The 23,835-nt window shown below is 39.7% G+C and overlaps 2 protein-coding genes and 1 pseudogene across 2 annotated transcripts in view; 1 reads left to right on the plus strand and 2 right to left on the minus strand.

Moving 5' to 3' along the window:
- LOC139446728 (uncharacterized) overlaps positions 1-19,667 on the plus strand; it is a 122,382-nt gene extending 102,715 nt beyond the window's left edge. The window contains exon 11 of the mRNA XM_071228027.1: positions 19,623-19,667. Coding sequence (XP_071084128.1) covers positions 19,623-19,633 — 11 coding nt within the window. The 3' untranslated portion in view covers positions 19,634-19,667. The remainder of the gene's footprint in view (positions 1-19,622) is intronic.
- The window catches only part of LOC139446729 (uncharacterized), a 36,605-nt gene that overhangs the window by 7,775 nt on the left and 4,995 nt on the right, over positions 1-23,835 (minus strand). The window contains exons 5-7 of the mRNA XM_071228029.1: positions 19,813-19,903; positions 12,690-12,783; positions 12,278-12,380 (exon numbers count right to left, since the gene is read on the minus strand). Of these exons, the coding sequence (XP_071084130.1) occupies positions 12,278-12,380; positions 12,690-12,783; positions 19,813-19,903 (288 nt within the window). The remainder of the gene's footprint in view (positions 1-12,277; positions 12,381-12,689; positions 12,784-19,812; positions 19,904-23,835) is intronic.
- On the minus strand, positions 8,753-9,806 carry LOC139445303 (uncharacterized; annotated as a pseudogene).

Below are 23,835 nucleotides of genomic sequence, written 5' to 3' on the forward strand. Positions count from 1 at the left end.
CACAGTACTGTACATATCCATCCTGACACCGGTAGTGACTTGTAAGTCAACAGGAAAAATGCCCTGTTTTAGAAGGTCCACTCTTTTGAAGCTTCATTGGGCGCCAGTTATGAATGACAATGACTTTGAAACATTGGTATCAAAGTAACACCACATGGTTTCTTGGAACGGATTTCAGCACTATCAAATTACCTTTTAATAACGCGAAACTGTTCATTATTGAAAATCCCCTTTTTTTCTGAGAAATCCCTGATATAATGCCAGCTTTAGGAAGTATTTTTTACTTACCAATATCATTATCGTTTAGAAACCAGTCATTTTCTTTACTTACTTAAGTGCAATGATCTCTATTGCGTTTACAGCTAATCTTCTTTTAAACTTTGACATTAAAAGCTTGGAAGACTGGGGTTTTCTTTGCTGATTGCTTGAATTTCTTCAACAAGAATATAACATGAGGTGACCCATGTGTTGTTACTGTTAGATAATGCCCCATGCCATCTCTTCCCTTAGCACGTGTCAAATGTCAAGATCCATTTCCTGCCAATTACAATAACAAGTCACCAACACCCCTTCATGCTGGTATCATCCATCCTAAACAGGTCCAGAACCAAAATTAACACTTTTTTCTTGGTCAAAACAGACCGGTGAAATATCTTAGTGATAATCCAGATCATCTTATACTCATACACAGTATAGCACATATCCTTCCGCATATCGGAATGCTCTTATATAACAACAGTAGAACATGTCTTAATGGTAATAGATTAGGGTCATTAACAACTCAGTTTCAATGGTTTTTAGTACTCTGTATAACCAAAGTGTAATTTTCCAAAGTATTTCTATTAATGGACAGCAGGATCCGCTGCTACAAAATTACGATCGGGAGCCCGCCATCGCTGCTCGCAGCTATATTTTATTATTATTATTCCGGCGTTTTTTGTTCCAATCGTAACTCAAAAACTACTGCTCAGAATCTCTTGAAAATTTGCACAAAGATACCTTAGGTTCTGAGGTTTTATCAACAAAAATCTCAAGACGCTAGGCTCAGATAAGGGCAGATAACTCAAAACAACTTAAAAAATCGCAATTTCAACAGCTCATATCTCCGTCACGAAAGCTCCAATGACTTCCAAATTTCTTGTACCAGATGCCCAACAATTTCTCTACATATCCAATGTAGCAAAATTGCTTCGTTTGGCCGTCATATTGGATTAAGTGTTTTGGCACTGTTTTTTACCATTTTTCTCAGTACTTGACTCCCAAAATCTGCTCAGCTAAAACTACCAGCTCAAAAAGCTTCCAAACTTTGTCTCCAAGTACCATACTACCAACTTCGCAGAAAAAATAAGCATGTCATATGTTGACCTGATATCCCTTGTCCTGGCGATTCCAGAACACCAAACCGTTTGTCTGTAGCTCAATGGACAACGGAGCTACAGAGTGTTGAAGAGGGAACTCTTTTGCACCCGTCCATAAACTTGCCAAATAGCAGAACTCCAAACACCTGTAACTCCAAAACTACCTGTCCGATTTCGGCCAAATTTCGTGTGTATTTATAGAGTGGAATTGGCTGTTACGAAGCCTGATAGTAGTCAATTCGCATACAAGACGACAGAGAGAGAAATGATACATAATTTATGTATAACAACATCTTTCAACATATTGCTCCTAACCATATCATTCAATAACTGGCAGACTAGGCAATCTTTAGTATTTACATGTGCAATTCGATATTGAAATGCAGTCACAAATCATAAATCCTACATACATCAAACTCTTATTTCACATGTTTTGAAAATGTCATTTTGTGGGGGTGACAAAGGTGCTTTACGAACTCTTCAAACATAAGACACTGAAAGAAGCAGCAGTAAAATTTACAAGTAAGTCCCGTTCACTGCAGTCCCGTTTCAATCGCCAGCAATACTCGTGCATACGATTCTGTTCTCTTGGCACTATAAGCTACATTATTGTCGGTAGACCAGTGGTATTTATTTATATAACACATTAGTACGTAAGCCTTGTGTCTGGTTTTCGGCTATGGACTACAGAAATCAGTTATCAGGGTCCGTGAGATACAGTGTTTATACAGCTGATGGATAACGCAAGCAGAAACGGACTATAGAAATAGATTTATGTTTGCGCTCGTATGTTCAACGGTTCTGCATAGAAAACAGGGTAGCTTGGAGTAAATAACGACATCGTATGTTTTGTTATGTGAAAGCTCATATCTGCATCAATTGGCGCGAATTCACAATACACATTGTCAACAGAGTTAAGCAAAGAACTGCGCATACATGTTTATTGGCCTCACAGCGTGTCAGCGTACCTCAGTCCCATGCGGCTGGGTCGGTCGGTCGGGTGCATATTGGAACGTGATCCACGTGCACGGTAATGGTATCGCGAGACAGCTATAGCGGGGTCATCCGAGAGCCACGTGTGGGCTCCTCCAGTCAAAACAGGACCCCCTGAGGACACCTCCTTCATAAATCTTTTTCGGACTGTGGGATTTACGGTAGGTTTGTGATTGAAAGTTCGATATCCCTGAATTCTCCGATTAATTTACTCGTACTTGTCATAATTGTATTACCACAACTTCAAGTATTATAACAGACAGGTTATATGTTAACATCATGTTTCAATAGTAGCGATGTCTATAGTCTGTTTCTTTATGGATTTTCTTCACGCTGCTTTCTGCAGTCTCTGCCAGCAGAAAGCACGCATTTTGTACGTTTGTGATTGAAAGTTTAATATCGCTGAACTCTCCGTTCAATTTACTGGTACTTGTCATAATTGTATTACCACAATTTCAAGTAAAAACAGACAATTAATATGTTCTCTTCGTTTCGATGGTAGCGACTTCTATAGTCTGTTTCTGTATAGATTCTCTTCACGCTGTTTGTAATATACATTCTGCCAGCGGAAAGTGCACAGTTTCCCATACTTGCACAGTAGATCCATTCAGTTGCTCCCTATCTAAAAGGATCGTTGTACAACATGTTTGGTTTTCTTTTTATAAAATGCCTTATTTTCCTTGGAACGGATTTTTGCACTATCAAATTACCCTTTTATAATACGAGCCTGTTCATTATTGATAATTCCATTTCTTTCTGAAACATCCCAGATATAATGCCAACTTTAGGGAATATTATTTACCAATTTCATTATGGTTTACAAACCAGTCCCTTACTTAAGTGCTATGATCTCTATTGCGTTTACAGCTAATCTACTTTTAAACTTTGATCACAAACGCTTGGAAGAATGGCGTTTTCTTTGCTGATTGATTGAATTGCTTCAACAAGGAGATGACAACAGGTGACCGAAATGTGTTGTTACTGTTAGATAATGTCCTAAGCCAACTCATCCCTGAGCACGGGTCAAATTACAAGATCCATTTCCTTCATATTACAAAAACAAGTCACCAACACCTCTGCGTGCTGGTATCTTCCATCCTAACAGGTCCAGAGCCAAAATTGAAAAAAATTTCTTTGTCAAATCGGACTGGTGAAATATCCTATTGATAATCCAGATCATATTATACTTGTACTTAGTATAGCACCTATCCTTCCTCATATCGGAAGGCACTTATATAACAACAGGAGAAAATGCCTTAATGGTAATAGATTAGTGTCATTAAGAACTCAGTTTCAATTAGGAGATAAACATACTGTGTTTTCAATGTAGAGCTAGGTTACCTGTAGATTTAACCCCGCTAAATTGAATTTGGAACCGAACGCGCAGCGTGAGGTTTCAAATGTTAAATTTAGCGCGGTTAAATCTACAGGTAACCCTAGCTCTACATTGAAAACACAGTATGTTTATCTCCATTCTACCATGACTGAATAAAATGCGAACTCTTTAATGTTAGCAAATATACTGAGTGAAGCGGCATGGGTTGAGTTCAGTGTTGTGAGTGGGTTATCGATCTGAATTACAGAATCACCGAACAAAATATGGTGCTGTATATACTCAAGCAGTTTGTTTACACCGTAATACTTCACTCGAACTATGACAGGCATTAAAAGCATCTACGCACGGCAACTTGGTAAGCTAAAGAAAACAAAGCAAGCTTTCCAAGGCTTTCGCTCTACATCGCACGTCACCATTATGACGTCATATCGCTCATTGTGACGCAAAAGATATGACGTCACAGTCGTATATAGAAAAGCGCCAAAATTTCAAGCTCTCTGTTGTCTCCAAAACGTAAATACATTCCCTTTGTTGATTTCTGTCGCGTTTTTCTGCACGAAATGTATTGCCACACATCCTTTGAATATTGTAGTAACCGCATCTGTGCATTCTGTAACCTGTAATTGTAGATATACTTATTTAAATATGCCTACCGACAATGACTGAAAATAGTACTATTCTATGAATATAAGCTTCCGCGGTGATGCAGCCGTCAAACCAGCTGTTTCAATCAGAGGGGGTTTATTGTGATTTAATAGCCTCTGATTGACCAATCAGAATCGAGTAAATTCCAAATTCATGGTAGAATGGTTTTTAGTATTCTGTATAACCAAAGTTCGATTTTATTAAATGACTGATATGAATGGAGAACAGAGTCCGCTACAACAAATTACGATTGGGAGCCCGCCATCGCTGCATCGCTGCTATTATTATTATTATTTATTATTCCGCCGATGTTTGTACCAGACCTAGCAAAATAACCACTGGCTCGATTTTGTTCATATTTTGTGTGTGTATGTGGACCGTGGGTACTAGTGCCCGCCAAAAACACAAGGCCGTAGGCCCAAAGGCCAAGGGCAGATAACTGAAAAACAAGTATTTTTTGACGATATATTTTGCCCTGCTGCTCCACAACCGTTCGTTCGTTTACTTTCAAACCTTGCATGTATCTGCTGCTTTAGTTCTTGGATATTTTTTGTTCTTTGACTTTGGTCATTGATCACACGGTTTGGCAACCATATTGGAATCAAGGTTTTCACAGGGTTTTTTGGGTACCTGTCTTCAAATACTATCTCCTCTGAATCCACTGCATGAAATGCTTTCAAACTTTCTGAGAATTGTCTCCATACAGAACACAACACATTGCCATAGCCGTTTTTGGATATCCTGTTTGGTTGCGGCAATAATGGATTTTGATTTTGATCATTTTTTTCACCGAAAGTTTACTTTAAAGATCATATCTTGTAAGGTTCCCCACAGAAACTATTGAAAGTTTGCGTGATGTTTTGATACTATATGTATCTCATTTTTGCTGGGTTGCATACTGAAAGCACCACCGCTTGGTGGTATTACTTGATTTTAGTAAAAAGTATTGAGTACAAATTGACTTGAGTACAAATACTGAAGGAAGCGCCTCATAAATCTACTATAAACCCCCATTCACTGGCTTTGCAGATACTCAAGCGTTCTCCACAATCTTGTTCAATATTATGTGTACCTACCCTTGACGACCAGAGTTAGAATTGGCCTTTTTCAACCGATGCTTGTCCTAAGAGGCAACTATGCTTGTCAAAGGAGGCGACTAATCGGATCGGGTGGTCAGACTCGCTGACTCGATTCTTCATTTCTCAATTGCCAATTTCTACTGTACCTTATTTTTGATGGTGTTGTTAAAAGCAAACCACTCTGGGAAACTGTGGCACACGCCAATTTGGTAGCGGCAATGTCCTGCAAACGGTGACTATCTTTTGACGGAGTTGGTACAGGCAAACCATGTGCGGATTTGAACATGGTCAAAGTCAAACATCGGTTAAGAATACACTGGGACACATGTCATGATGTCTCACAAGCGGTTCATTACATCTAACGGCATTGGTACAAGCAAACCATTTGGGGATTCGAACATGGTCGAAGTCAAACATGGCTTCAGAACACACTGGGACACGTGTGGTGATGTCTCACAAGCGGTTCATTACATTTGACAGAGTTGGTACAAACAAACCCTTTGAGGATTCGAACATGTTTGATGTCGGAAATGTGTTTAGAACAGACTTAGCACACGCCAATTTCGTAGCGGCAATACCCTGCAAGTTGTGCCTACATGTGACAGATTTGGTACAAGGAAACCCTTTAAGGATTCGAACATGGACGTTTGTGCACAGTGTAACTTGGAGCCCGCCATTGCTGCTTTGCAGCTATATTTATTATTATTATTATTATTATTATTATTATTATTATTATTATTATTATCATTAACTGAGTTTGCAGGTATTTGCTAAGCTTTTTTCAAAGAAATACCCATCAGTGGGATGAGGTTGATATTTCCCATATTTAGAAACATGAGTGGTGGATTCTTTTATCATTTCCAGCTCACAGTTTTTAGAAAAACAAATACTCCATTTAGAAACAAATGCTCCAAAATTGTTGAAATATTACGTTAATTGTGCCAAGAGATATATTTATTCTTTTATAGCAGTGTATAGCAAAACAAGTAACCCCAGGACTCCTTGTGGAAAATTCCATCGCCTAGAAATAAGTGCTTGGAACTATTCAATAAAAAAATACTTGAATGATGTCTTGCAGCATATTTGAAACTATAAAAACAGTAATTACAATAAAAGCGATTATTCCGTTGTATATGAATATATCTGTGCTATAATTTCACAACCCTCTCACTTGCAGAACATCACAATGCCAGATAGGTCTCACTAGAACATTTCAATCAGTGTGACTGTCACTTTTGATGAAAATCCAGTGTTATTTGACTGGAACTGAACTTGGAGGTATTCCAAAATGATGTCATGTTTTCGATAATTTCCTTACCAGCAAACACAGTGTTGAAAAATGGACAACTTGAGATAGTTGTGGGCCACAAGATCTGTGTGACACAGGACAGTCAGGAACAAATCAAGCTGGGATGTTACCGTGTTCAGTGTGTTGGATGGAATGATTCCTGAAATTGATTTGCACATTTGTTTGTGCTGATCAGGATTTAGGTGACAGTAATTATTCACAGAATGATTGTTGTTGTAACCAGGCATCTCTGTTTTAATTTGGTGGAACATTGTTTTCATTCAACTTTTGGATAATGTGTGAACGTGCAAAGTTTCTTGACGTCAAGAGCCTTGCTGCTGTGTACAGTTTTCATGACAGTGGATGATTTGATTTCTCTGATTTCTGATAAACCATACTGGCTGCAAGATTTGGGTATGAGGAAAGTGTGCGCTGATGTAAAACATCCATTGGTAAAAGTGTCATTTCCGGATGTCTGATGTGCATACTTCTGTCACTGGGGTGGGACGTACATGGTGGTTCACGTCAAAGGCTTGTATCAGGGGATAACTGCTTTAGTTACATGATAAATGAACTTACTCATGGAGGGGCATGAAAAAATGACACAGTTCTATATTTTCAAATAAATTACGACTCCCTTACCCAGATCAAAAAGTATTAATAAACATACTTTATGTTAAACATTTGAAAATATTTTTACATATGACATAACATAATACAATCTAATTAGAAACGCCAAAATAAATCCCTTATCATCTGGACAGGAAAATGAAATATGAATAAAATAGCATGTAACAGACTACTCGACTTCTAGGGTGAGAAAGTAAAAAGATAAAAAGTTGAAACAATTCCATTTTAGATCATTTCAAGGCAAAAGACCCTTCAATTCCCGATGCCACAGTGCCTCCAGGAGGCTGTCAGCAGTCTTTGTGTCTTCACTGACATACCACAATGTCCAGAAAAGAGAATGTTGTCTATTTTGTATATTGTTTGTATTGTTGGTTTTTGAAAATTTTGTATTTCATTTGTGTATTTAGTAAGAGAATTTATGGTGAAGGCGTAAGCATATACTCTGAAACGTTGTGTTCCTCATAATAAAGAAGTTGACATCCATATATTCTCTTCCTTATGTGTATCACTTCTAAATGCCTTTCAAAGACCCTTCATCTATGTAGTTTTAAAATATGTATGTATATACAAGATACGACAGTGAACAGCTATTATTTAAGAAATAAATGATGAGTGGCAGGCTGCGCCCCTCATGGTTTATTCTCCCTGCAGTGTTTTATTGTACGATAAGCAACGACCACCATTAGTCATGTATTTCTTATATGAGATATCAACATTTTGTACAGCATCTTTAAGGACGTCAATAACTTGTACACGATTTAAGAACTTTTACCCGTATTTTAATAATGATGACTCCCTGAATACAATCAGACGATAAGCTCCTCACAGTGATATCCCATTCGTGGAGCTCTCTATACTGTCGCTGCCACCAGTGAAAGCTCCCCACTGTGGAAGGTGGCTACAACCATGCTTGGAGTTGAACTCGCAACAGACTGAAGGTTATGTTTACAAACAAGTGATGACTGCCATGACGCTGAATCCTCTTACCCCTGCTAAATTATTTTCTTTGTTTGTCATGTTCTATCATGTAATTTGTACAGTAAGAATATAAGGGAGAATGTTGGTTGAACATCCATGGGGATCACCTCACTAATTTATGTCATCAATCTCCAGCAATGTTTAAGAAATTGACGACAGATTTCACTTGTGACTGAAAAGTTTGTTTCCCGAAGCCATTTGTATTCATAAGCCATTCATGTGCACACAAAATGTAACATCACCTTGATTTGTGGATTAGATAGCAGATTATTGCATCGCAATATACGATAGCCCAGTAGCACTAATGGGTAATAATTTTTTTTAAATTCTAATCTATACCTACCAATTGACATTTCTGTGTCGGTAGATAACAGTTGAAAAAGATAGTTGTTCAACACACTGTCTCTAGAACTCCCAAAAGAATCTTGTCAATAAAGTATGTATACTATTTACAGGTGAGTTTGTGTTCCTACTCTACCGATGGTTTGCACGGCAGACCATGGCAAGTGCAATAAAATGTGTCATGAGTCGGAAGCACATGCACTGGAGAACAATACTGTAAGTGCACACAGTGGTTACAGTCATGATACATCCACTGCCTCTTACTGTATGAAAAACAGTGATGTGCATTGGGCCAGTTCAGTGGGCTGAAAGTGATGACACACGCAACATGTTTCGTCATTGGATATTAGCGAATCCTCACTGTCACGGCTGTGTAATAGATTAATCATACCACATGGTCCCGCTGCTGGCTCGGCGGGACTTTTAGGTTTGGCTGATGTATGTGACTTTGCTCGTTGTTTTTGTTTAGAAGAAAAATTTTAACATAATTTTTAACTTGAATTTTGATCTCTGGTTCAGTTATGGCTTTGCTGCTAACGATCGTCGATCTTGTGGATAGATCTGCGTGGTTTTCTTTGTTTCTTCTGAATGGGAAGTTGGTCAACAAAGAATTGGGTTTGATCAACATTAGTGTTGAGATTTTCCTTCTCAGTGAAAGGGTTTCAACATGGGCTCTGTACATGGTCAGTAGCTGTTACTAGCTGCGACTTGTCTTCATCGAGTGATCCGTGGATACAAGCAGCTGTTTGGAAAGCTGATTTATCAATCCTTTATGGCAAAAAGGGATAGATTCCAGACTTTCTGAATGCCAACTGCAGGTGCCTGGGCATTAGAGCAGCAGAATATGGCCTGCAGGCTATGGAGGCGATGTTATATCTGTTGACTGTGGTACCATCAGACTTTAACAGCTTGTGACATTCAGCATTGTAAATCTTTTTAAAGGGACCGAAACATTCCACGTCCTTTGGCTGCAAAATATGACTTGTGTGTGCCATGAGGACAAATAACACAATGTTATGATCTTTTGCCCAGTCTATCAGAGACGGAGAAATGTGCGAATTGTGGTCATCGTACAGAATAAGTAAATGTCTGGAGTTGCATATCATAAGAAGTGCTTCACTTTCCGCTGTACAGCCATCAAACAATTCACTGCTCATTCTAGAACCCACGAATACAAAGAAAGGTGGAAAAAATGTGCCCAGATCATTTCCACATCCCAAAAGTGTGACAACCTTTTATCCCTCGGAAGAAATCTTGTGGGTCACGGAGTTTCTTGAGCCAACAATTTTTGGTGCAATATGGGACTGGTTGATTCTAATCTATGTTGTAAATAGCTTCTAGTCTTGATTTGAAACTGTAGTTGTCCATAATCATGGCAAATTCATCAAAATACTTCTTGATACATTCCTCTGAACTAGCCATGTCACAAAGTTCCATGAGAGATTTGGCACTCCTAACTTTCAACTCCGGCCATCACTCCAACAAACCATATAAACCACTTCACAGATAATAGTTGGCCAGGTCACCTTTTCCTAACTGACAATCAAAGTGGGACCCTAATTAGATAACCTCTTTCCTGTCACCCTACATCATGTGACTTATGTTTATTAACATCTGGACAAGCAGACAACAAGATGAAAGAATGGTGCTTATGGTATTGTGTAATATACACATGCACAAAAGTTAAGCGCCACCCACCATATTTGTGAGCTGTTAACGAGATGTACGATTGTTATTAGCCATATATGTAAACCTCATGTGATGCAAAAGTTGTCCCAAAGCAAGTTTATCTTGAATATGAGCAGAAAGGAATTTTACCGAAGACCAGAAATTGAAGCATTAGAAAACATTGAAAAACATTTTTTTGTCATGTAAATGTCATATCAGCAGACCATATCAGGTGTCACATAGACACCCTAGGGAGTGCAGAGTCTATTGCAAGACAGAAACGTCAGTAACGTGCGTATTACGGACATTGACCACAACTTCAACCTTACGCCTCATACTCATTACAAGTTGTTGAATGCTTCTCTGAGGCAAACGGATCCATTCTTCATGAAGTGCAGCTTCAAGTCCAGCGAGATTTTGAACTGGGGGATCACGATGTCTGATTTTCCGGCCAAGAATGTCCCAGAGATGCTCAATCGGATTAAGATCTGGACTACAGGCCGGAAGAGTTGCAATAGCTTCTTGACGCAAATAAGTGAAAACTGCCCGAGATCTGTGTGGTCTAGCTTTGTCGTCCATGTAAACAGGTCTTGTCTGAAGAGGATGGTTGTCAAAATGAGGGACTACCACTGGACAAAGAACGTCATCTTGGTATTGTTGGCCATTCGGGTTTCCACGAATTGTCACCAGCGGAAGTTTACAGCCGAAGGAAACACAACCCCATATCATGACAGACCCCCTGCCACATGCTAAGGTCTTCTGGATGTTCCTTGGTGCAAAACGAGTGTTACGTTGCCTCCAAACACGTAGTCGACCATCAACAGTTCGTAGCAGCATTCGACACTCGTCAGACCAATGGATCCTTCTCCAGTTGGCCGAGTTCCATCAACTACGGGCACGACACCATATCAGACGATTCCGCATGTGCCTCTCAGTTAGTTGAGGATGTTTTACTGGTCTTCTGGCGTTATAACCAGCCGCTCTGAGGCGACGCCTTACGGTCATCATCGAGAGTCTCTGATGGGTGATCCACTGCAGTCTTAAATCTGTTGAAGTGGCAAATGGATTTCGTCTGGCTATCCTGAAAAGACGTCTATCCTCTCTGTTAGAGGTCTTTCTTGGCCTACCAGACCTATGCCTGTCATTGACATCATTGGTTTGACCATGTTTGACAATCAAACGAGTGATAACACTGTGATGACGACCCATTTATCTTGCAATGCCCCTGCGTGACATGCCAGCATTTTTCATGCCTATCACTTGCCATCTTTCAGCGTTCGTTAACTTTCTCCTCACCATGGCTGATTTTCAACCTCTATTGGAAGGGGAATCTCACACAGGAGCAAAATGCAACCTCATGTCTGAAACTTGAATTTCACTATTTATAGGGTAGGGGAACTGCAGCAACACGTAAAGCATGCTTTCCTTGTGATATCTGGACAAATTTGGGTTCATGAAACTATGGAAGCCAAATTCAGTCATACATCATCATATTTCGTATTTCTGATTCTCCACACGTGAAATCAAGAGACTATGAATATGGTGGCACTTAACTTTTGTGCATGTGTATATTTGATATTTTGTAAATATGAAATTTGGTATTAGTAATCTGGGGCTATTTATCTCAGTGTTGGACATTTGTTTTTTCTGTACTTATGTGTAATGCAGTGATTAAGAATATTTTTGTCTGCAAGGCGTGGCAGTTTATGTACATCAAAAGTACCACTGTGTGCATCATACGAGACTTAGTTTACGACATATCACTATGATAACTGCGATCCACAAATCAAGTTTATCCACAAATAAATAAACATGGCAGTAAATTTAGATATATTGCGTATCATTTTGAGACACTCCCCACCAACGGAAGACATAATCCAGATTAAGGATTAACTGCTGCTATTGTTTCCAGCAATATTTGGTAAATGAATAAATGGCCAACTTTATTAATCAACTGTACCTTTGTCATACAGAGAACTCTTGACGTTGAGTTTCACTCTCTTGGCATTGGTGAGGCCAGAGATCTGCTTCTCGGAGAGAATATTTACACTTAATCCATCAATCTGTAATACAGAAAAAAACATTACATAACATGTTTAAGTTTACAAATATAATACATTGAACCAGGTCTCCATAAGAGTTTGAAGATTTCTCAGTCAAACAGAAATAATTCTCTCTGGGATTTTCGAAAGGTTTTGTCAGATATGTTTATTGTCTTCATATTAAACTGGTACTGGTACTTACAACTCAATATACTATAATTCACTTCTCACTGTTTTGAATACTTCTGTTTGTGACATTCCTTTTATTATAAAGTAAAATGAAAAATGTACAAGGTAGTCCATGGATAGTTGATGACACGGGTAAACAACCTTCATGATGCAGTCGCCCTTCTTGAGGCCGGCCTTGTCAGCAGGAGAGTCAGCCTCCACATTCTTCACAATGATGTCCCCAGCTACTGGATCCCTGCAACACAGGAAAGGGCACATTGACTGCACAACACAGGACAGGGCAAACTGACTGCACAACACAGGATACACACACTGACAGCACAACACAAGATACACACTGACTTCACAACACTGGATACACACACACTGACTGCACAACACAGGATACACACACTGACAGCACAACACTGGACAGGGCAAACTGACTGCACAACACAGGACAGGGCAAACTGACTGCACAACACAGGATACACACACTGACAGCACAACACAAGATACACACTGACTTCACAACACTGCATACACACACACTGACTTCACGACACTGGATACACACACTGACAGCACAACACAAGATACACACTTTCACAACACTGGATACACACACACTGACTTCACGACACTGGATACACACACTGACAGCACAACACTGGATACACACACTGACAGCACAACACAAGATACACACACCAACTGCACAATGCAGGATACACACACTGACAGCACAACATGGGATGCACACATCAACAGCACAACACAAGATACACACACCACTGACAGAACAACAAAGGATACACACACTGACAGCACAACACAGGATACACACTGATAGCACAACACAGAATTCATACACTGACAGCACAACACAGGATACATAGTGACAGCACAACATGGGATACACACACTGACAGCACAACACAGGATACATAGTGACAGCACAACACAGGATATACACCAACAGCACAACACAGGATACACACACTGACTCCACAACACAGGATACACACTGAGAGCACAACATGGGATGCACACACTGACAGCACAACACAGGATACACACTTATAGCACAACATGGGATACACGAACTGACAGCACAACACAGGATACGCATACTGACAGCACAACTGCTTGTGACACTGTATTGCACATGACACTATAAACTGCATGTTATGCACTGTATACTGCAGATGCACTGTGTACTGCATGTGATGCACTGTAGATTGCTTGTGACACTGTATACTGCATGTGGTGCACAGTATACTGCATGTGACACTGTATACTGCATGTGATGCACAGTATACTGCATGTGACACTGTATACTGCATGTGGTGCACAGTATACTGCATGTGACACTGTATACTGCCTATGGTACACAGTATACTGCCTATGGTACACAGTATACTGCATGTGGTGCACAGTATACTGCATGTGATGCACTGTATACTGCATGTGATGCACTGTGTACTGCATGTGACACAGTATTCTGCATGTGGTGCACAGTATACTGCATGTGACACTGTATACTGCCTATGGTACACAGTATACTGCATGTGACACTGTATACTGCCTATGGTACACTGTATACAGCATGTGACACAGTATTCTGCATGTGGTGCACTGTATACTGCATGTGACACTGTATACTGCCTATGGTACACAGTATACTGCATGTGACACAGTATTCTGCATGTGGTGCACTGTATACTGCATGTGACAGTGTATACTGCCTATGGTGCACTGTATACTGCATGTGACACAGTATTCTGCATGTGATGCACTGTATACTGCATGTGACACTGTATACTGCCTATGGTACACTGTATACTGCATGTGACACTGTATACTGCCTATGGTACACAGTATACTGCATGTGACACTGTATACTGCCTATGGTACACTGTATACTGCATGTGACACTGTATACTGCCTATGGTACACAGTATACTGCATGTGACACTGTATACTGCCTATGGTACACTGTATACTGCATGTGACACTGTATACTGCCTATGGTACACTGTATAATGCATGTGACACAGTATTCTGCATGTGGTGCACAGTATACTGCATGTGGTGCACAGTATAATGCATGTGATGCACTGTATACTGTATGTGACACTGTATAATGCACTTGATATATTGTATGCTGCATGTGGTACTAGCTTATATTTCTTTATACTGCTGACAAATTTGTATGTTCTGTGTCACAGTGAAGTGGTATATTTGTTGAATGTATATACGAGTGGAAACACACAAATCTACAATCTACAAATTGTTTCTTGCAAAATGTGCTGATTCAAAGTTGGAGGGTGGTTACGGTCTACCTGGCGCTCTATCTTCCTACAGTCAAATCCTCATCGTGTGCAGACACATGGCTTGTTTGTATAGTGGGCGGGGGTACACACCATGGTGATGCTATTGTGATGGCAATCTCTGTTGTAGTTATTGTACCACAAAGCTTCAACAACCTCAGACACTCCTGCAGTAACATATAATATGCTTTCCGCTTGCGAAATGCAAATGTTTAAGAATTATGTACAGCTAATTGAATGAGTTTTCTACCATGGATGTGACCATGGATGTGTCAATCAGAGGTATTAGGTCACAATAACCACCCCTGATTGCAGCAGCTACTTTGACAATCACATCACCATGGAAGATAATGTAATATAAGATAGACACTTTCCAATAATTATATGTACAGTTATAGGTTATAAAATACAGATTTGTGACAACTATAATATTGAAAGTATGTTGGGCAATACATTTTGTGCAGAAAGAGAGAGTGTATTTCAAGTTAAAGGATATCAGAGAGCTTTAAATGTGGCACTTTTCTTAACTGGGAAGTCACATTTTCAGTGTTTTTCAGAATTGTGTCATGGTAGAATGGAGAAAAGCACACTACATTTTCAATTTAGAGCTGGGTTAATTGTAGATTTAAACATGCTAAATAAAACATTCAACATCTCATGCTGTGCATTTGTTTCCAAATTCAATTTGGCATAGTTAAATCTAGAGGTAACCAAGCTCCACATTGAAAACACAGTACTTTTATCTCCTAAAAATATAGATTGTATAATAGAACTTTTACTACTTGCATTGAGATTATTTGAAGAGACTTTTGGGAAATCTGGAACAATCTACAATATTTATTCATATAATAATTACATTTTTGTTGTGTTCATTGATATTCCTGCATTCTGATTAGCAAAAAATTATGCCACGCCCACCAAGGCGAACTACTTTTGTTACTACAGAATATTGGGGAATCCCAAAATTACAGTCAAGGGAATTCCCTTTCTACTTAAGAGTATCATCAAGCACAGGAAATTTAGTGAAATTCATGCATATTCATTGTCCAAATAATCCTTTGAGACCCAAGGCAGAGAAGGAATGAAACAGCAAACGTGCAGGTCCTAGATTTTCAAAACGATCTTAGCCCTAAAATTATCGTAAAGTTATTGTAAGGAAAACGTAGGCTCTCGTAGCCTATTATTTTGAAACTATCGTAGCCCTGAAATATCTTAAATTTGTCGTAAATCTTACATAGCCCCATATCTGTTGTAAGTTTATTTTATCTTCATCCAAGATGGCGGCATTCTTTGCCATAGATATTTTGCCAAACAATATGTCTGCTTTACGTTCAAACATTGACATTTCATTTTGTTAAACTGTTAGATTCAAATTGACACTTCCAAAACACGAAGAATATGGATGTATTCCATTAAACATAACAATTTATTGAAATTTTGACAGCAAAAGTTAAGCAAAGATTTCGTTTAAAAAAATCAACTAAAGAATTGGTTCCCATGCTCGTTCGGGTTTAAAATGTCGTCAAAAAGTAGAATAGTTTGAACATCGTCCAAAATTCACTTTCCAATACATGTTCGTAGAAAATGTTTATTGAATGAAGTTTGCTGATCAATATATAATAGACTGCTTCAATACAATAATCTTTAAATTTTGCATTCAATAAATCAATTTTAAAATAATAATTGATTTTGGTTTTTTTAATATTTAAGTGTACATCTACGTGTTTCATAATAAAAAAAATATATAGATACTTGAGACCATTCAGACAACAAAATCGTTTAGTATAGGGTCAACGGACAAATACTAGTAAATGATCCTCAGCAATGCTGTCAGTCAAGCCAGACATCATCGAACTCTGTTCTGGAATAGATTTGACACATTTATATATGTATTTCGCTCCTCAGCCAGATTTAAATGAAATCAGAGAAATCAGTTAATTAGCTCTACTTAATTTAAAAGGATAGAAAAGGACTACACTTTATGTATGTTCACGTTAACATGTGGCATGCTCCATGTGACAACATAACTTGACAATTCCTAAATTATCTAGCTTTGCGAACGGAAATTAGTGTCACTTTTAACGACATCGTTTAATCATTAAATTTATGGATCTAGATAGAACCAGTATACACCACATAACATCAGACTTCAACGCGCATCTTAAATGCTGAACGCCTGCTGTTCGATCAAAGGTCTCATCTAGTCATTGTCATTTAGAATAACGTCCCTTACTTTCGTCCTTGACATTGTACGCAACGTATCCACATAAAGTTCTGCACGCTCGCGAGAGGACCATTTGAAGGGAAAGTAGTGAAGTATCTTTTTACCCTTATTTCAATTCTAATAGCTATATTGTGGTAACACTACACTTATTGATTATAACATTTATTGGGTTTGAAAACGCCTTTGCATGGCACACAAATGCTATTTGTGTCCGGGTAGTCATCTCTTATCATAAGAACAAACGTCTACATGTAGGACATATAGAGGATTGTACGGAATGTCACTCAAATAATTGCTAGTTAAACAGTGTGACCTGACAATGTGATCATGAATTCCTTGTCACTTCTCCATGTTGTTATTGCTAGCGGTGTGAAAATCCCGTGACGTCATTGGGAAACATCCCTCTTTTTCAGTGTCTAACACAAATGAGTTCTCTGTCAGAGTTTAAGATAGGTATCGTAGCTCTGTACGATCTGCGACAGATTTACGATACTTTAAAAAATCTATCTTATATTAAACTTAAGATATCTTATCTTTGAACTTAAGTTGTTAAGATTAATTTAGCTAAGATCGTTTCGAAAATCTAGGCCCAGGCTAGCTCGCCTGTTTTTCCCTGCTCGCCTCGGTTCCACAACTTTCATGTCTTCGGGTTTCATTTCTAATTAGAGATCTAGCATTTTTCCAACTGTGTCTTCCCATTCTCAGGGAACTAATGTTTGAATCTGGTGGTAACTGACCATGTCATTTGAAACAGGCGCCTTCTGTTCAGTTGGCTACAGTCTGACTGTTGCACTTGACCTCTTGCCTTGATTGACAGGTCCTATGTACATTATTTTTATCCTACTCTCTGTTGACTCGCACCTGACTTTGTAGGCGCGTCAAGTTATGTGCATAGATTAAATAATCACCTGATTCATGTCACGCCACATTATGTATTCCTACACCTGGAATGTTTATCAATGTGGACATTTTTGTTTGCTTTGATATATATATACACCTGTTTTTGGTTAAACTATTGTAGATAAAACATGTTTTCGTACGCAAATTCTTACAAAAGTTTGTACATCAGTTTTCCGATTCATACTTCAATGAACTGAAAACAATCCACAAATCTCCAAACATCAATTCAAAGTTCCCAGTATGTTTAGATAGGGGTTTTCTGATGTGTGGGTGATTTTGTAGACCATCATGGCTGCAAATCATTTGGCACTCTATGATAAAAAAGACAGTTTACTCAAATGCCATATTCATACATACTGTTTTTAAAGTCACAACATTGAGTGATATTGTATCTTAAACAGTGATTATTTTAAGAATGACATTATATGATATCCTCGGCACATCCAAACCAGGTTCAAATGTAATTTCCAACCATAATGCATTAGGGGCTGGTCACATGACCCCACTTGGAAACCATATATGGAAAGCTCTTGGAAATGTGTATTCAACAGTATCACTAAAGATCATCAAAACTACCATAACCACTTTATAGCCATTTGAAGTAATGAAAAAAAATAATTCCAGGGATTTTTAACTGTCCATCAGTAATCAAGACAAAGAGCCCCCTTCCCACCCCCCATAAAAAGATGAACAAGAAAAAAGAAGTGTGCACAGAAAATTTCCGTACTTCCAAATACATTTTTGAGACCCTTAGGGTATTACCTCAGTGACTAGAAACTAGTATTTTGATCTATTTCAAGGGATTCATCGGGGTACTTCCAGTACGACACTTATTCCAAAACTGTTTGTTGTAATCCCCGGCAGTCCTATTAGGAAATAGATATTCTAACCTCATGTGTTTCTGTATCATGAATATATGATATAATATGTACTTATGTATATATACAATGTTTATTCCTAATAAATGATATCTATAATAAAGAAACACAATCAGCTGTAATCTAATGTATGTCACTGTATCCGTTCAATAAGATCCTCCCCATCTGACGTATGTCACTGTATCCGTTCAATAAGATCCTCCCAATCTAAGGTATGTCACTTTATCCGTTCAATAAGATCCTCCTCATCTGACCTATGTCACTGTATCCATTCAAGAAGATCCTCCTCATCTGACGTATGTCACTTTATCCGTTCAATAAGATCCTCCTCATCTGACCTATGTCACTGTATCCATTCAAGAAGATCCTCCCAATCTAATGTATGTCACTGTATCCGTTCAATAAGATCCTCCCCATCTAAGGTATGTCACTGTATCCGTTCAATAAGATCCTCCCCATCTAACATATGTCACTGTATCCGTTCAATAAGATCCTCCTCATCTGACGTATGTCACTTTATCCGTTCAATAAGATCCTTCTCATCTGACGTATGTCACTGTATCCGTTCAATAAGATCCTCCACATCTAAAGTATATCACTGTATCTGTTCAATGAGATCATCCCCATCTAACTTTTGTCACTGTATCCGTTCAATACGATCATCCCAATCTAATGTATGTCACTGTATCCGTTCAATAAGATCCTCCTCATCTAACGTATGTCACTGTATCCGTTCAATATGACCCTCCTCATGTTGCAGAGTGCAGCTGACTGAGGAGGAGATGTCTAGCTCCTGATCTTCCCAGTAAGTTTTTGTGTGATGTCTGAAATGATGTCTCAATACATGCAGAAGGCAACTTCACACATACCTCAGGGGAGCATCTTGACCAGAAATGTTCCCTATTATTTATAAAGCACAACACCCACCCACTCACTGGCAGCCTGCCTACCTGTATACTGCACAGCCAAGCTTGCCACTGTTTGTTGGGTAGATGATGACGTCTATGCTGTTGCCTATCGTGGGTGACGCAAGTTGGTCCCCTGTATCAGAAGACAGACAATAATAAAATGTAACGTTGTTGAACAATTGTTCACAGATTGTTCTCCTTGGAAGATGGAGGGGATATAGATGCTAGCAACTGACATTTTCAATGTTTTCTACAATTTGAGTATTTTCCTATTGTCAAATTAAATCAGTTCACATAATGTTTGTAATGCAAACATCAGACTATTTCTATTTTGAGTGCCTCTGTGTTTTTGTTTCATATTTTACAGAGATCTATATAACTTGTCTACAAAGTCACTATAACATGTTTTAGTTTTGAAAGACAGTACAATACATATCCTTTGAAGTGAAGCCCCTTCTCTCATCCTCAGGTGATGTGGTACCACCAGTACTTAGCAGCACAGGGCAGAGTGCCAATCTTTAGATTATTCGTATAAAATAAAACTCTGATCTGAAATCACCACCGATCTTCCCCTCATTATAATACATGTTGAACATATCATATCATGTTGGCATAGTGACTGAGTACAAAAACACAGAAGCATTATACATTTCATTGTCACACACTGGACAAATCAGACTGTGATTTATACGATGACCTGAGCGTGCCATTCTTACACCTCAACACTGACATGAAGGTGAGGTTCACCTTGCACACAAGTCCAAACAATCCTATTGCAATGTACCAAACCAGTGCTGATACTCAGTTACACCAGGCAAAGCAATCCCAACAAAGGTTGTCTTAATTGATCCCATATCAAACTGCCTCATACAATTTAATCAGGATCAAATACCCTACATTGATCTTCACAGATAGCACAGTTCAGCTGGATGAATCTACCGCAGTTGCTTGAATGACTCTTCAAATCAACTCAAAATAATGGGTCACACATGTCTGTCTGCATGTACCCTGCCAGTCAGGTGTCGAGTCTGTCCTGGTCAAACACACGTCTGTCTGCATGTAAACTGCCAGTCATGTGTCGAGTCTGTCCTGGCCACACACATGTCTGTCTGCATGTAAACTGCCAGTCATGTGTCGAGTCTGTCCTGGTCACACACATGTCTGTCTGCATGTAAACTGCCAGTCATGTGTCGAGCCTGTCCTGGTCACACACATGTCTGTCTGCATGTAAACTGCCAGTCATGTGTCGAGCCTGTCCTGGTCACACACATGTCTCTCTGCATGTAAACTGCCAGTCATGTGTCGAGCCTGTCCTGGTCACACACATGTCTGTCTGCATGTAAACTGCCAGTCAGGTGTCGAGTCTGTCCTGGTCACACACACGTCTGTCTGCATGTAAACTGCCAGTCATGTGTCGAGTCTGTCCTGGTCACACACACGTCTGTCTGCATGTAAACTGCCAGTCATGTGTCGAGTCTGTCCTGGTCAAATACACGTCTGTCTGCATGTAAACTGCCAGTCATGTGTCGAGTCTGTCTTGGTCACACACATGTCTGTCTGCATGTAAACTGCCAGTCATGTGTTGAGTCTGTCCTGGTCACACACATGTCTATCTGCATGTAACCTGCCAGTCAGGTGTCGAGTCTGTCCTTGTCACACACATGTCTGTCTGCATGTAACCTGCCAGTCAGGTGTCGAGTCTGTCCTGGTCACACACACGTCTGTCTGCATTTAAACTGCCTGTCATGTGTCCAGTCTGTCTTGGTCACACACACGTCTGTCTGCATGTAAACTGCCAGTCATGTGTCGAGTCTGTCCTGGTCACACACATGTCTGTCTTCATGTAAACTGCCAGAAGTGTAGAGAGGCTTCATGTACCGTAGAGATATGACGTGTTCTCCCTTATCCAGCCACGGAATGAACAGTTACCTCCTCCTGGAAATGCCTGAATTACGCTGGAAGCCATCCACCGTCTTCGTCATCCCATATCCACCGTAGTTTACCGTGGCCAAGTTACACCTCCAGGATCCTAGACCAAATGACTGAGACCATGCAGAAGCTCCGTCACTATGACTGACTTCCCCTCCCGAATATGAGGAAGAAGTTAGATGCCTGCATCACTGTTCCTGGTGTGACAGCCACTGGATAACGAGTTCCGCAAGCTGGTAAAGAATCCTAACACCAATCTCATGCTCCCGGCCAGCTGAGTTAAAGATTTAACTACGGTTAACAAGTACTCCATGGACATTGACACGTATCTCAATCAGTTCATCGCAGGAAGGGGGTGGTCAGGTAGCCTAGTGGTTAAAGCGTTCGCTCTTCACGCCGAAGACCTGCGTTCGATTCCCGACATGGGTACAATGTGTGAAGCCCATTTCTGGTGCCCCCGCCGTGATATTGCTGGAATATTGCTAAAAGCGGCGTAAAACCATACACACTCATCGCAGGAATCCGACATGCGATGCCACCTCTACCAATGTCTTTTGATGATATCCTGGCAGAAACTCCAATGTCCATCTGAATGAACCAAGTGGGATCTACAGTTTGATAGATGCGATTGTCGGCATGCAGGAGGACATGTTATCTACACAGGTCTGGACTGCCTCCCAGCTTCTATGGCTTCAGCGACAACAACTCCTGTCTCAAGTCAGATCAAGGGCTGTCTCCAGGCATGCCAAGCAGACAGTTATGTCACAGCCAGTCACATCATCGACAATCTTTAACAACAAGCTGGGCATGATCCTAAATGACAGAGAGGTTTCAACCTAGCAGTCAAGGCACATGGATCACAGTACCTGCCTAAACGAGCACGAGAACCAGCCAGCGATTCCCCTTTCCACGAACCACCACGAAAGAAGTATATCCCATCAGGAAAAGAATCCTACCAGGCATCCTGGCATAATGACAAGCCATTGTCAGACTCCTTTTGGAACTCAGACTCCAAACGCCGTGGATCTGGCCATAGAGGTTTCAAGTCCAGAGGTCGAGGGGATAAAAGATGACTTGTTTCTCCCCTCTCCAAGCGTCGCAGATCCTATCAAACTGGTTTTGTCTACAGATACACAACTTCTGCCATTCAACATAACACCGTCTCAGGGTCCAGTGGGAGGGAGTCTTTTGTCATACGCCGAAAATTGGACGCACATTATGACCGACCAGTGGATTTTAGACGTTATCCATCATGAGTACAAGCTACACTTTCTGAAGCACCCTCAACTTGTATCTCGTCCTGGAGGACGCAGATTTCACTTAGGATCTGACATCAGTGAGTACCTTGATAGAATGGCATGTAAGGAATTCAAGGGCTACCTGTATTAAAACAGCTGATAAACATATATCTACCGGAAGTGACGTCACAATCAGAAGGAATATAGACTGGAAGTGATGTCATAACCGGAAGTGACGTCATAAATGACTTTAGAGGTTCTAGAAATGACATCAAAACCTGTTCAAAGGAGGAACTGACATCAATTAGAACCGGAAGTGACATCATAACAGGAAGTGACATCACTCTCAGAATCTGAGACAAATGATGAGTTAGAATAGAACTAAAGACATAATTTCATGATTATCAGCAAATAATAAGGTACTTCAACTGAAGGTATTGCATATTGACTGATATAATCATAATACCCGATTTAAATTCCTCTGAGAGAGATTCTTGAGTAATTACCATTTGAAAGGGTTTGAATCCTGTGATATACAAGAACTCATACAACAGTATTGGATTGCTGTCAACTACACTGGGAGTTACTAGAGGCAGATCCCACCTTATCCCTCTGGTATATTCTGGCTTTGATGCAATATAGGTAGAGGATTCGCAGGAATAATCAAACAATAGTTATCATTGTTAATAATTCTAAGAATACTACCTCTATTACATCAGGAAGTACTCCCACCCACCTCCCCAATTCATTTGCCTCAAGTGGTGAGATGTTTTGAAGAGCTGAAGAGCTACATGTGCTATTAGGGGAACTACAAGTTGTGTGTAGTTGACAGTGAAGAGGCCTTCTGTTGAAAATCTGAAGATTTAGTAATAGTTTGTCTGCAGCCAAAATACAGGAC

This window comes from Haliotis cracherodii, unplaced genomic scaffold, assembly GCF_022045235.1.
Source record: "Haliotis cracherodii isolate W230 unplaced genomic scaffold, xgHalCrac1.p SCAF_6, whole genome shotgun sequence".
Lineage (NCBI taxonomy): Eukaryota > Metazoa > Mollusca > Gastropoda > Lepetellida > Haliotidae > Haliotis > Haliotis cracherodii.